This window comes from Musa acuminata, chromosome BXJ3-2 (genome assembly GCF_036884655.1).
Source record: "Musa acuminata AAA Group cultivar baxijiao chromosome BXJ3-2, Cavendish_Baxijiao_AAA, whole genome shotgun sequence".
Taxonomy (NCBI): Eukaryota; Viridiplantae; Streptophyta; class Magnoliopsida; order Zingiberales; family Musaceae; genus Musa; species Musa acuminata.
In genome coordinates this window covers 26,885,443-26,901,234 of record NC_088350.1, presented here as the reverse complement: position 1 = coordinate 26,901,234, position 15,792 = coordinate 26,885,443, and the positions used below count along the sequence as shown (strand labels likewise).

General features: G+C 35.9%; 1 protein-coding gene across 2 annotated transcripts; it reads right to left on the bottom strand.

Moving 5' to 3' along the window:
- Positions 1 to 1,511: 1,511 nt before the first annotated feature.
- Positions 1,512 to 10,195, bottom strand: LOC135631857 (toMV susceptible protein tm-1(GCR26)-like). 2 transcript variants are annotated; one of them, XM_065139876.1, is made up of 9 exons: positions 9,811 to 10,195; positions 7,377 to 8,039; positions 6,839 to 7,045; positions 5,884 to 6,099; positions 5,559 to 5,775; positions 3,607 to 3,854; positions 3,214 to 3,392; positions 2,682 to 2,935; positions 1,512 to 1,826 (listed from the first exon to the last, which is right to left on the bottom strand). In XM_065139876.1, the coding sequence occupies exons 1-9, from the start codon at positions 9,934 to 9,936 to the stop codon at positions 1,669 to 1,671; spliced, it is 2,268 nt and encodes a 755-aa protein (XP_064995948.1). In that variant the 5' UTR covers positions 9,937 to 10,195; the 3' UTR covers positions 1,512 to 1,668. The 2 variants fall into 2 exon arrangements, with proteins under 2 accessions (XP_064995948.1, XP_064995949.1); XM_065139877.1 differs by having other exon boundaries at positions 7,377 to 8,033; positions 9,811 to 10,194.
- Positions 10,196 to 15,792: the final 5,597 nt, after the last annotated feature.

Here is a 15,792-nt window from a genome sequence, read left to right as displayed (position 1 = left end):
TATGTGTTTTGCGCTGAAGTATAAGCAACATGTACTAGTTGCATGTTAATAATATTACATAGGGCCTCGATTGATATGAACATTCTGAATTTATTAAATACATTAGAAGTAGAAGGAATGGAGTTTTTGGGTTGGGGAAATACAAAATAATTTCAACTTTTGCTACTATATTACCTGGTTTAAGAACAAATCTTTCTTAGCTGAACAAATGAATAGGCCAAGCTGTTTAACGTTTTCAGTGAACTGCACAAGTTAAAGATATACTTTTATATTAGGTCAGATGGCAAACAGGGTGTTGATGTAGGTTAGCAAAGCCTGCATGGTTGATACCTAACAAAATTTTCTGATAAAGTGGAAATTATCTATTTTCAGATTTATACTGTTTTATAGACTTTTCTTGTCTTTATCCTATTTTCTTTATTTTAATGCCAGAAAAGAGTACATGCTACCGAATCAATGGGGAGAGAACTTCAGGATACAAGCTATTCTTTTTCTTCAAGCTAATCTCAAATCTTAGTTGATGATTTCAGATCTTTATTTACATTTGGCATAGAGTTGGACATATATTAGGGGCATTGTTCAATAGGAAGGAAGTGACCATTTGATCAGTGACTTTGTTAATGCTGATGATATTAAGAGATGCAAATATATGGAACTTGAATAAGGTATTATACGAAGAGATTATATTAAAAATCTTTGCAACAGAAATCAATTGGATGATGATTTTGTCAACACTGATGATATTAAGAGATGCAAATTTATAGAACTTGAATGAGCTATGTACTTATTGGAATAGGTATGGACACGTGTTATTTCTAGATGCAATCTAAGATTGTGTGAGAGGTGCTCAGAGGATGTTATCTAAATGTCATCCACCTTCTTGAATCAAGTAAGAGAAAAATGACATCAGGCCCCCAAAACGTTACCATCTGAGGTTTTAGTCAATAGAAAACCCAGCAAAAATATGAATGTGATAGAAATGGCAATGCAAGTTGAGAATGGATTGACGGATGTATCAATAAGCTTCTATTGGGAAGTTGTGATGGTCCTATATGACAAGGGACCTGAGAATCCCAGGAGAGTTCATTTTTGTTCATAGAAAATCAACTAAGCATTCTATCATGAAGATTTGGAAATTCTTGCAATGTAGTGAGATATCTTTGTCGCCTGTAGTAAGTTAGAAAGTAAAAAAAAAAGGGGGAAGAAGACAGAAGGATGTTTAAACCAACAAGTCGATGGTGTACTACTACTGTGATGCTCGTCTTTTATTATTTATTTAATTTTCGGGATTGTCGGAGCTGTGGATTTCTTGTTCTGCTTCATGCCTCGTTCATATTAGTTTAGGTATGCAGAACTTAGTTGTTCTTAGGTATATGTTAGCAGGAATTGAAATGAAGCTGGCTCATCTGTCGGCTGTTGATTCCAAGCTGCCTCTGTTTTGCAGCAGCATGTGGAAAATCTAAAATGCATAGGGCATGTGTTGGAGGTGGTTCCCATTTGAAACAACTTCATGAGTTTTAATTTTAGAATTTCTTAAACTATTTTCAAATACATAAAAACTACTTACAAATGTTCTGCTCGAATACAAAAATAGTTATAGGATGCTTCTTGCAAGTTTTTCAGCTGATATTTACAACATTCACGTTCAAGAAAGCTTGGGATGGATTTTTAATCTCTCTTTATGGAAATGCTTTTGTATTCCTTTACAGTGTTTGTAATTGCCAGTTCAACTGGAAGCCTTTCCAAGCTCGATGCACCATAAAACCCATGAACTCCCTTGGTACTCTTAAGAATGTACTCAGTTTCTCGAGGACCTGAAATAGGACCTGCATAAACACTTTTTCTTAGAAAGTTTTTACAATCCTAACACAACGGTGTAATGTATTAGTAGTGTACTTCTTGCAATAACAAAACAACCCTACAAGAACGGCAACAAACAGTGGAACCCAATCCTATTCCATCTTTGAGCATTTGTGAAGGGTGATGTCCCCCTATCTCTCACTGCAACTTCTCGATATTGTCATCACTGCAACACCATCCGAGTACAGTGCGAGATTTATCTTCTCTTAACTATCTAGTATTCTGACAGTCGACTTCTTTTTATTTTTTTGTAATCATCTTGTCTTGTAATAAACAAAGGTTGAGGTCTCAATACTCCCATGTGTATATACATATATATACATATACATATATAAATACATACTTCATCTACGGATCTCACTACACTAGCTTGCCAAAGATCACGAGGGCCAAGACATTGTCCAATATCTATTATATGTTTATTGTTTATGCAAAAATATCTATTATATGTCTCCTACAACAGCTTAAAGTGTCCCATATAAGATAGTTCCTACACAATTTATAGGAATTCTACAAAAATTAAGGCTCATGATACCAACAATATACATGTTATGATGCCTATGCACTTAAGAATAAACCAAACACCAATTACCATCCATCATTGTGATGCTGCTAAATGGGAAGTCAGCAAATGCAACATAATTTGTTTCTCAAGGGAGATTTTGAGTAAGTTTTGAGTAAAGATGGAAGGTTTACTAGAATGATGTACCCTCTTTTCTATTTTTGGAAGAGAACTAATTCCCACAACATATAATTTGCAAAGAGTAAACAGGGATATGTTACTATAATGGATTTTTTATTTTAATTTCATGCAAATGTACCTCCATGGCAGAGAACGATAACTTCAGGATTAATTCCAACTGCTGCATCTGCAATCGCTTGAACACGGCCAACACTGTCATCCAGAGTTACTGCTGTCTTTGCACCAATAGATCCTGATGTTGTTAGACCCATATGTGCCACTATGATACTGGCACCAGCTTTAGTCATAGCAATGGCTTCATCTTCATTGAACGCATATGGAGTCGTTAATAATCCTAGTTCATGAGCTTTATGAATCATCTCAACCTCCAACCTGGCAAAGCAACAAGTTGGTTCATGTTAGAGAAACAATAGGGTGATACCATTAGAAATATTATATAACCAAAGGAAACAAGAAAAAAGATGTGATCCGTCTTCAATATATCTGCTATTATTAATTGAAAACTGATCAGGAGAAGCTAATCATAGGCAAAATCATGTCTTCCATGACAGAATTGGTGAGACATGTGATCTCCTAGGACTGGCTACTAAAACTAGTCAAACAACATGAATAGAAGAAGTTAACCAATTGCAAAGCATCTATAGACATACCCATAGCCCATTCCTGTCTCTTCCAAGTTTCGGCGGAAGTTACCATCAAAGAGTCCAACTGTTGGAAAATTCTGAACCCCACAAAATCCAGTTGCTTCCACCTGCTTTATGAAATAATCCATTCTGCGAAATGGATCAGTAGCACACACTCCAGCAAGAACTGGTACTCTTTTCACCACCTACATATGCTAACAGTCATGACATTATGACAGGATAACTATGAAAATCAACAGTACTTCTTTTCCATAGAAAACCGAACTCTTCCTTTTTTTGCTTATCAAGTCATGACCAAATTACAATCTACTAAACAGATCTAAAGATGCACTAAATACATTAAACAAGCAGAAGCCGTGATCTGTGTTATTAACTTTCTCAAAGTACTAGATAACTCACTGGAAGTACTTCATTGGCCATGTCAAGAACAACTGCATTTGCATCTGCAAATGGCAGCAATCCAGCCAATGACCCCCTTCCTGCCATCCGAAATCGACCCGAGTTGTACAGGATTATTAAATCAACGCCACCAGCTTCTTCAAATTTTGCAGATATACCTGTCCCTGCACCCGCCCCTATAATGGGTACACCCTTATTTATCTGCTGCCTCAAATGGTCCAGTATTTTACGTGTTCTTTGCAACGTTTCTGTAATATTAATGAGAAAAAGATTATTGCTAACATACACAAAAGGCATGTTACAGAAGGAAACCATATTTTGAGGCATTTAAGGCAAACCAGAACATGCAAAGACATTTCACAACTTCAACATGCAATCCAAAGGTGGTCAAGATGGCAAACCATCTTGATATGTAAGATGAATCAAGATATGCAAGACAATAACCAAAATGTTTTCCTTAATGTTAAATGACTCCTGTCATTCTCATCTGGTGACAAAGATTTCTGGTTTTAGTGAGATATATACAACTTATGTCACATACACAGGCAATGTCTGTTAGAAGCAAGGTTCGCCATACCGTACCGTACCGGCGTACAGTACCGGAACGGTAAGAGGCGGTCCGCGTACCGAAAGTATGTCAGACCGGTACGTACCGCCCGTACCGGGCGGTACTGTTCGGTACGGCAAACCATGGTTAGAAGAACTATCCAGATTTTGTATTTAAGAATTGAAGCAGCACAAATGCATGACTACATCAAGCAAATAATAGCCATGCAAATGCATGTTCTTGATTCCACAAGCTTATTTGTTTTCTTAAATAAATATGTATTTGCTACCTGATAGAGAGCATTATATTTTACTTACTAAATTATTAGTAGGCCTATCTAGCTTTATATACCACCACAGTCATGCTCCTGCTTCTAATGTGGGACTAATCAAAGTGTAACATTTATGATAATCAACACAACCAATAAAAAAAATCTAAGCTAGATCATTTTATTCCACAAAGATAGGAGATAGTATACTTCCATTTTTAATGAAACTTTATTCTAAATATTCATGTATTTTACACAATCAAAGAGAGAAACACGATGAAATTATTGATATTCCACAAACTATACCTAGAGTATGTCTGCAGTTATATATTTATATATAGCTAAATACTTTGCTCGGGTAGTGTAGCCCTAACTAAAACACCCTAAATATCTAGGAATACAGGAGCAAAAGGCATCAGTCTTGATTAGAATCATGTAACATCATCACACTTCTGTAATCATCATCACAACAAATGTAATACCCCAGTTTAGTCAAACATCAGAAGTGGACGAAGACTGAAATTGATTGTGGATCTACTACTGTTAACTTCGACTTAAATGCCAGTGGTTCAGGGTTAATGAAGTTAGTAGACCAGTTATATCCCATCAGATTGGGGTTCGTGACAACAAAAGTTGAACAAGATCACTAGTCGGCAGCCAAGCATCTTTTAGGCTGTGGAACTGTGTTAATGCTTGCTATTGAATAAGGTGGACACTAATTCTTGCTCGAACGAAAACTCTGAAACTATTCCTTGTAAATTATTTTTAGTCCTCAAAGAAATAAGGAAAACTGCATTTGTTTAAGCAAAAGTTATAAATTGATCTATTCCGTAAGCTATATGGAAGTACCTCAATTAGCATTTTCAAGGTTTCAGCAAACCACAATCTGTATAATCCGCTAATATTTTGAAGATCACTGAATGAAGTCAATGAACAATAATAAGAATGATGCGATTAATTATTGAGCAAACTTCTTTAAGTATATTGATGATCCCAGTTAATGAGGTTCAAAACTGTGTAACAAAATACTCTAGTATACTAACTGGTTTGCTACAAGGTTCAAAACTGTGAGGCAAAATGGCAATATCAGGTACTAAAACAGACAGTATTATTGATTTGACAGAAAGAGCGTGAAACCTGGTTTTGCATCAGGAAAATCAATTGGAGCCCGCCAAATGGCTGTGCCATCTGAATAATTCCCTTTTAATATATCATTTACCAAACTTTGGCTTTCTGGTGTCCTAACAGTTTGTTGAGGAGTTCCACTTCTAGAGAATTTAAATATCTCAAGAAATGAGTCAACCAATGCTTCTGCGAATTCAGGATCATTAATATGGTTTGGGAATATCATCACCTAGAAGAAAGTAAGCAGTTTTATATTTCTGATAATTTATCATAAAAGTTATTCAAAAAGTGATAATTGGGTGAGTGAACTATAAAATTTTCTACAAGTCAGTAGTACCTGTCGATCTTCATTTTTCTCAATAAGTTTATCTAATTCATTTATCAGAACAGATGTGGCCTCTGGATCATAAAATGGCTTCCCAAGTGCATCTAGAGCAGACACTCCCTTCTGTGGCAAGCAAATACGGATGCTTGATGATGACTTGTTCATTTTCTCAGCTATAAACTTAGCAAATTTCTTGTTCTCATCCATATTTGTTCGCATTACTGAAACCTGCAAGTTGTTGACATTTCAACCACTCGTCTAAATAAGAATTCATGATTTAAAATCTTTGATAACAGAAAAAGAATATGATGAGAACGAACACAAGCAACAATCATCAAGGTTACTTAATTTTTAACATAATTGTTCTACTCTATTCATCATGACTTCAGGTTCAGGAAGGAGAGAGGGAAAAAAAAATGAAACAATTAACAAAAATAATACATCATTAACACCAGTTTAGTTTGTTATTATATGAGCATTGTTTATTAAAAGCCTGGAGAGAGAATAAACACTTGTTTCAATAAGATAAATGTTCAATATTTCAAACAATTTATGTTTACAATAAGATAACCTTTCAATACTTCAAACATAATTTACTCGTTATATTATTCTCTGTTTATTTTTTATAAAATCTCACACACAAACAAACAATACCAGTTATCATAAGACGCTCCTCGACGAAAGAAAAAGAAAGCCTTCATCTGTCCTTTCCTCTCATGCAATGCTTGAAGAGGGAAAATAGACGATCAGTTATTTTGACAATTCATCTTATAAAGAATATTGACATAGAAAAATATCTTTCTCAGATAATTTCAGATTAAAAAAACAAAAAAATTACCCCTGAAGTTTCTTTTCATCTGCACTGACAGATGTTAAAGAATAAAACTTGTGCAAATCAAGCAGTTAAGAAGCTTGGGTACCAAAGAGTGGCTAAGGTGATAAAGATGATTAATCACTGAGAACTAACCTGGTCGTTATGTACATAAATATTTCTGTGCTGAAATAAAGAAGGTACTGTATGTTTAGCTCCAAAGTTAACCATATCCAAGGCCCCCACACTGAGAACTGAAGGAACATTTTTCTCCATAATGGCATCAAATCTTGTGTTATCACAGGCCATAACTCCCCCAACTATATAATCAGCAACTTCTGTTGTTGTGATGTCCAAGACACCCTACATCCATCCAAGAGAAACAAAGTTAAGCAAACCAGAATTTTCAAAAAAAGAAAAGATAAATTGACCAATTTCTTTCAACTTTGACAAGCAAATATAGCTCATGGGCATATTTTGAATTGAAATATAAGTTGATTGAGAGTTAGCAAATATATACCAAGAATTGGGTATGTAGCATAGCAAAAAAGTGATGTAATGTTCTGAACTATGTAGAAAACAAGAAATCTCTGATATTTGATAATCATATAAAATTTATTGTAAATGTTCCTAGAAAGCATTATCTTCTACACTCTTCTCTTAACTTCTAAATTTGGTGTTGAAGGCAAGGTACCTGTATTAAACCTGCTCTTACAAGTTCCTCCATAGCTTTGCCCCCAATGCCTGTTGCATGAAATACAAGTGTCTCAAAGCCTTCCTTCTCCAGTCTTTCTTTCGCATAATTTACACATGGAGTTGTAACTCCAAACATAGTCATGCCAATAGTTGGTTTCTTAGCCATTTGACTGGACATGTCAGAGATCAAAAATTTTCCAATGATCATCCCAGCAGCAGCTGCCCCAGCATTAGATAACACAAGCCTGCTAACACTGTTGATACCACATATGTCAACAACAGACGGAAATAAAATCAAATCGGATGTTCCAATGTAAGGATCTGTTTGACCACTAGCCACAGTTGATACTATGATCTTAGGCACTCCTAGAGGGAGAGATCTCAATGCAGGAGCAATTAATGAAGTTCCACCACTGCCTCCAAGGCCTATAGCTCCAACAAGGTCACCATCTTCATAAGCTTTTTGAAGAAAACATCCTAAAGCATTACCCATAACTGCAATTGCTTTACCCCTGTCATCAGGGAGTTTATAGGATGGGTGCTCTTCAACACCCATGTAGCAAGAAAGGATAGCATCTCTAGAGATAAAAGGAATGTCTTCCAAGCATTCTATTTTCTTATTACTGGTGGAAACATCGACCAGACTAGCCTGTATCTGCCACTCCATGAAACAAAAATGAACATTTAGTAGAATAGTAAATCACTAAGAAAATTGACTACAATGGATCATTGCCTCTTTCACACATACAGTCAAGAGAAATATGTACAACAAAAACATACCTATTAAGAAGAGCCAAATGGTGAATATTCCTAGTGACAGGCTTATAAATGCAGTGTTTTCATCATTTACATTCATCTTTATCTCTATTATTGGTTTGCATCACAACTATTTTATGAGCTACATTATCATAAAAAAAAACAGTTTAATATCATAGCATTTGAGCTGTTAGTGCATATGAAAGCAGTCATGTTACTGACGCTGCCAACAACATCCATGTTCACAAAAATATGCTTCTTGCTTTGAGGCATATCAATTCCATTCCTAGCACCAAAGTACCCATCGCCGATCAAGATTATAACGACAACTACTATTAAGTGACAAATCATTTCATTATTAGCTTCAGACTGCTCATATTTTAACCGTGCATTTATATGTTTAACCTTGATGTCCCAAGGCCAATGGAACCATACTTATATAGGAATATTAAAACCAAGCAAGTCAAAGAAGTTGAGTTCCCATAGGATCAGAACATGATACCAGCAAATAAAATGAATTCCCATAAGCAGAGGTCTCCTTTCCCATAGACAATTTCTAGTCATTTGGGTTGTCTGGCAAGTGCTAGATGAAGTACTAGATCTCAGACCTATGACAATGGCATATATTGATATCAACAATCAGGTTATGAGCTTTAAACTAATAAAATGAATGAAAACCGGTAATCATCATTCACCAGTTATGCGCTATTCAATATGAGACCCACTGTTATGATATAATGCTAGCACCAAAATACCCATGGTTGATCAAGATTATAAGGACAACTACTATTAAGTGGCAAATCATTTCATTCTTAGCTTCAGACTGCTCATATTTTAACCGTGCATTTATATGTTTAATCTTGATGTCCCTAGGTCAATAGAACCGTACTTATATAGGAATATTAAAACCAACCAAGTCAAAGAAGTTGAGTTCCCATAGGACCGGAAGATGATACCAGCAAATAAAATGAATCCCCATAAGCAGAGGTCTCCTTTCCCATAGAAAATTTCTAGTCATTTGGGTCGTCCGGCAAGTACTAGATCTCAGACTGATGCTCATAGCTCATTGAGGTATAATTAACTCAACAACATGGAAGCTTCGAGTCCAACTGACCATATGGGACAAAGTTTCCCGCGTCAAGAAGACTGAAACGTGTGGATAATGGTATCAACCATCAGATTCAGATCTTCAATTAAGGAGAAGAGATGTCTTATTCGTCAAACCCAGGTACCCGATCGGACAACTTCCAAGAAATTGGAGCGCCAGCTACCATATCCCCAATGTTCTCTCAAGAAAGTCAACCACTGTAATCGCATCATTCGATACGACCGTAACGAAAAAAATCAATAAGCAAGAACACAATTAGGATTGTCCGCTTCAAAGACAAGCACTTCAAACCCCCGAACAATTTCCCAAGAAAGAGGAGTGCCAGGCTACCATATGCAAGATTTTCTTGCAAGAAAGTAAACCACTAGAATCACCTCATTGCTACGATGGTATTCTACCAAAATCGATGAGCGAGATCAAGATTCTAAATACGGACGACTCCCCGCTCCGAAGACCAGAAAAACGCACACTCATCGCAGATCGGAGAACCTTGAACCAGGAGGTCAAGAACGATCAAGAATCAGAAGGTAACGGGCGCAAAAGCAGGAAGATCCACGTATCCGAGTACCTTGAAAGTCGGTGAATCGTTGGAGAAGGTGGCGAGACGGGATCGCAGAACGTCCGCGAGGAAACGGAGCTCCTCCAGTTTGGTATCGGCAGTCCCAATGCAGAAGACATGCAAGATCTTCGCCATGTCGCGATCGATATCTCACCCTTGTTTCTTTCTGGGGCTTGGGAAAGGGTGTGTGTGATGAAAGAAAGACGCGAAGGAGAAGGAAGAGAAGGCGAAGGAAGAAGGTTGCTCTCGAGATCGGATTGCCTCTTCCGACCGATTCGAGAGATGAGGAAGGGGAGAAATGGAAGAGGGTGCGGAGTCTGTGGTCGGTTGAAGCGAAAGGCTCTCACTCACCTACTCTTGTATTATTACACGTGAGATGTGGGACGCTTCGACCTCGGACGCTTCGGTTTGTTGCAATATTGGGATGTCGGAGAGGAATATTGACATCAAACACTCTCCTTTATTTATTTATTTTATTTTTATAATTACATGGATATTAATCCTATATATATATATATATATATATATATAGATAACCCTTTGATTTTGATGAAAAAACTCTCCTTTTTTTATTTTATAATTACATGATTAATTCATATATATATATAATAGAGTGAATTCTTAAAAAAAATTAGATTTTTTCCTTTATTATTTTTAGAAGTCCTAAACAATTTTTTCCCCTAATGCCTTAAATACTCTCACCTACTTATCAAATTTTTAATCATTTTTCTCCTTTTTTTATAGATCGATTCATAGTATTATATACTTAGTTAGTTTTGTCTAAGTCATGCGACACCTTTTATGTGTTCGTTGGCAAAGACTTAGTCTCTCCAAAATCTTTTATGTTCCTTAAGGACATATAAAAGAGAAGATATGTTAGAATAAGCATTTAACTCGAGATTCCATAAGTAATTATTTCAACAAAAACTTGATAGGTAATGTAAATTACAAACATAGACTTTGCAAGCCGTGAATGATCGCACGATAAAGGGTCCAAGGTAGTCTACAACAATCAAAAGTCCCCACATAATACTGCTACGGAATAAGACAATGAACCAACCCTAGACACTATCCCGAAGGCCCATCCAACCATGAGTCACTCGGGTAACTCTTGGATGTTGTGTTGGCTTATACTCTACACCATTTTGTAGAGCTTAAAACCCCCTAAAATGACTGTTTAGATAGCATATTTTTTATAGTTTTATCTTTATGGGATGACTGTACATAACATACATTTACGAATCTGAAATGATCATAAAAGGCAACTAAAATGGGGCTGTCAAACCTACTACAAACCCTTTACATGTTGTGCAAAGTATAAACAAAGCCAAAAACAACAAACACATGTAAGTATTATATTGAATGTCATGTTTATTAATTTATCTATGACATTCTCCCTTATTTATTCCTTCGACATCATCGTCGAAGCCTTTGCAGACGTTGTATCTCCTCGCCTTTGTTGAATCTTCAATCTGTTGTCCTAGTTGTAATGTACCTCTTGGCTCCCAATTGCTCTTCATCATTCTTGTTGAGTAGTTGAACTTTAATCTATCATGCTGCATCAACTCAACAATGACTCAGACTTTGATATTGGGTTCATCGAGTTATGTTGATCTTTGTTGGTTTCTACGGATCCTTCAAATAAAGGAAAAGACCTTACTTATTATACTTAAGTCCTTCAAATGGCTCATTCTACTTGAATTGGGTGGATGCTTATTGGGTCTTTAATGAGTATCACCTCACAGACTTTAAAGTTTTTGAAGTCTTTCCTCTGTAAAATTTGCCCAACAAATTTTATTTTACTTAGTTGTCGCTTCCAAATAGATTTGCATTACTTTTATTTTTTATTAGTATTCTGTTGGGAAATGAAATGAATAGTCTACTCTTGATAGAACCAATCATTATTAGTGATGATTTAATAACTATTATCTTTCACTTTCTTAGGGTCTTTGAATATGTACATGACTCTAAATAAATAAGAGAACTGGGGTACTTGATTTTACCCATTCTCTTAAGAGTTGAGAAAGCAAAAATTACTCAACTTTCCTAACCTCATCGAGGGTTACATTCCATGCATCAAGTTGGTTACTAGTCTTTCCCTATTCTTTGCTCACACTTCTGAAGCACTCGAGGTATTTGCACTCCTTGTGTTAAGTTATCTATTGTAATTCGTCTTCTCATTGATATCAAACTTTTGGAATGCAAGAAGTTTTCTTTGAAAAGAGTGAAATTTTACTCTAACTTAAAGCTAGTCTCTAATAGTTTTGATCACCTCTATGATTGTACTATCTTCTCCATCATTTATATCACTTACTTGTTTAAGTAGAAAAGCTATTGTATCGTGTAACACCTATTTCGTTCCTTAGTCGAATACTCCTACATTAACCTGAAGTCCCTCATTTTAGCTATTTTGATGAGAAGCCTATTGACACTAGTCTTATGAAATTCTATGGCCTCTGTCATTCAGTCTTATCTTGGTACTTGAAGTTTGCCTTTATATTTTCTACCTCCTCGGCCCCTTCACATGATCATACGCTCTTCCTCCGTGAGAGCAAGAGAATAATGACTCCATGAAAGTTCTGCCTTTATAATACCATAGTGTTTCCAAGCCCATGGCTCTACTCTCTGTCACCTCACATCTGCATCCCTTTCTTCATAATGGTAGATTCACCTATGTAACACTGTGGCACTCCAAGTCCACCTCCATTCTAATCGACACTTTAAGTTTTGGATAGCTAAATCTCTCTAGACTCGTCATCACTTCTTCGACTCTTTCGATTATCTGCTTCAACACCACTGTATCTTTCGAGCAGTTCCCCTTGGTGGTTGGAAAGATAGACTACAACTCTTATGCATGACCTCTGCCATCATATTACATGGCTCACGCCAATTCTATTTTCTTTTGTATCCTTAGTAGAAATATTCGCTTACTCAGCTTGTCCTTTGACTTGTCGGGCTTCCTTAAACAAAAATGAGCTCTAGAGTAATCTAACTCTCTAACTACTCTAATTATATCTCTATATGTTCAAGTATCCTTCATGGGATTCACTATTATTTACACTTGAAATTCTCCTTCAGTGGTACATAGCCCCCATATATTGATGATCAAGGTTTTTATTTAATACAAAATTTGATGCACACACGGAAACCCACCTTTAATGTATTATGACAATCGCTCCTTGAAACTATTGTCCTTCTTATCATTGTATTATTCATCGAAGTGGAGCTCCTTATCATACCTCGATATGATCGAGTCCCTCATGTGTGTCATTTTGCCTATATTGTCTCTTGCTGACATCTCCATTGTATTGCCTCTTGCTGCACTATATTGCCTATTACTTACATCTCCATTGTATTTTGATTTTTATTGGATGAACTTAGACTACAATCTCTCTATGTGTGGCTTCTGCCAATACATCGCAAGGCCTCCAACACCTCTGATTGTGTTCGCTCCTTTAGTAATCAACCTTCATCTACCGACTCTCGGGTCACACCCTAATGAAGCATAGCTCTATGATAGTCCATCACCTAGCAGCTCTCAAAGTCTATCAACTTTACTGAAATTGGTGTCATTATTTGGATCATGTACCTCTGCCACCAGCATAATCTTACCGCATACAGCTTCTTTTGCATAACTCGAATGACAATATTACGACATATTCTTCAAGAGTATCCACTTCGCATCTTATTGCCCCATGCCTTCTAACTCTAACTTTCTTTCTGCAAGTTAAGTCGTCTTAGTTCCTCCATCAAATGCTTTGTTAAGATAATATGCATGTGCCTCGAAGCTCCCTTCGACTTTGGCCCCATATAAGATGAGTCTATTCCATTAGAACGAGTGACTCATAGAATGACATGATCTCATTGTTGCCACTGCAAGAGTTCATGTTCTTGGCCTCTCTATCTAAGGAAATCTTTATGCCTCTACTTCATGTTTCGTCTTCTATATCGACTCCCTTCATATGGCTTGAGCATTTCACCAAGTTTTACTTAAGCTATTCCACTCTTCGGTTTACATTGAGTTGATGTTGACACTATTCCACTAGTCAACCATTTGTTTAGTCTAATCTCCACATCAACTCTAAGTGTGTCTTCATTTGATATTACCTTCGATCGCTCCCCCACTTGATCTCGTAATGTGTCCACCGACGCATCACCTTATGTAAAATCATGTGATGACTCCTCATCACTTGCTTAATCCATTGAGCTTTATAGAGTTGTTGTCTTAAAGTACATTATAACATAAGCAGTTCATTGTATATGATTCTCGCTTTGGAGAATCGAGACTTATCTCTCATAGATATTTATTTTGTTAGAGTAATTTTTCTCTTTACATCATTCTCTCTAGAAATTTTGAAGACCACTATTCCCTTGGACTACTCTACCTTGCTAAACAAACTGTATACTATTCCACCCCCTCGAACACACTTGTTAGATTATAACTCTTCACTAATATAACCCTTATTATGCCCGTCAAGGCCTAATAACATATTGAATTTACTACACACTTTAGCTCTCTATAGACGTATCATTCTCATGTTGAAAAGATAGTTTCAATGTTTCATGGTGCCAAGTTTCAATTGCTTTGGAATGACCACAGATAATTCATCATCCATGTATAAGCTCTTGCATAAGTATCGAATTCTTTGAGTTAGCAATTTTCTTTACCTTTGTGAGCTTTACACAACTCTTTTGATCACTGAGTAACTTATTTCTTCTTGCATGGTCTCATTCTTTACCAAGGGTCTTGCTTACCTTGAGCACCATCAAGTTTGGTTGCTAATGTCAAGCCGTAACTTGAACTCAGCTATCCCAACTTTTGTGTATTACATATTCTTCCTATCTCACTTGTCCTCGTGATGTCTCTTATGTGAAAGGTTGGTCATTCCTCTGAATGACAATCTCGGATGCTCATTTCTCTGAGCGACTCTTTTCCCTACGTCTCAATGCTCATTTCCTTCGTACTGTCGCATGTGTTGACTACCCTTAACGCAGCCCCGCTAAGTTTCTCATGTTTAAATGTCAAGTATTTATAAGTATGCTTGTCCTGCTATGATACTATTAGTCATGAACTTAGTTGATTTTACCTAAGTCATATGGTACCCTTGTGCATCCGTTCACAAAGGGTCAACCTTATTGAAACCTAAAGAAAAGGCACTTGATAAACAATATAAATTACAAATATAAACTTTGTAAAATTTAAGCGATCGCACAACAAAGGATCCAAAGTGGTCTGTCATAGCCAAAACTTTTCACCAGTACCCATATAACACTATAGAGCTAAAAAAAAACCTCAAAATAACTATTTATATAGTCTATTTTTGGATAATTTTACCTATGCATGATGACTGCACACAACCTACGTTTACAAGCTTAAAATGACCATAAAAGCCAATTAAAATGAGGTTACCAAACTTATTATAAGCCCTACATGTTATGAAAAACATGAACAAAATAAACATTGCATCGATATTTATAATTTTGTTCATAACAGTAAGGTGAACCAATCCAATTATAATATTTTTATACTACATTATAATATTTTTTAATAATATCAAAAAATATTATAACATAGCACAAAAATACTATGTTATAATATTTTTTATATTATATAATTTTTTATATTACTAAAAATAAAAATATTATGTTATAATATTTTTGTACTACATTATAATATTTTTCTAATATTATTGAAAACACATAAAAACATTATTCACCCCATGGTCTAAGACATAAGAAAAAGAATATTTTAGATATTAGGTTGAAAAATGCACTGTTTGAAAATTTTAAAAGGATGAATTTAAAAAAAACTTACTTTTCAAAATTTTTCGCTCCTACTTTGAAATTTTTCAAAATAGTACCCATAATATATGAAAAGATCATTTTATCTCTTCTTTTGTTTGATCTATCATTGCCCATAGCCCCCTTTTGTCATGCGGAATCACTCCCCTCCACTTGTAGCCCTCACGCGAGAGTTGACCACCATCCTCT

Coding starts and splice junctions, on each gene's coding strand:
- LOC135631857 (XM_065139876.1), bottom strand. CDS start 9,936: ATGGCGAAGATCTTGCATGTCTTCTGCATTGGGACTGCCGATACCAAA. Junction 8,040..9,810: donor ACGATTCACCGACTTTCAAG/GTACTCGGATAC, acceptor TGTTTCATGGAG/TGGCAGATACAGGCTAGTCT. Junction 6,100..6,838: donor TTTATGTACATAACGACCAG/GTTAGTTCTCAG, acceptor AACAACTTGCAG/GTTTCAGTAATGCGAACAAA.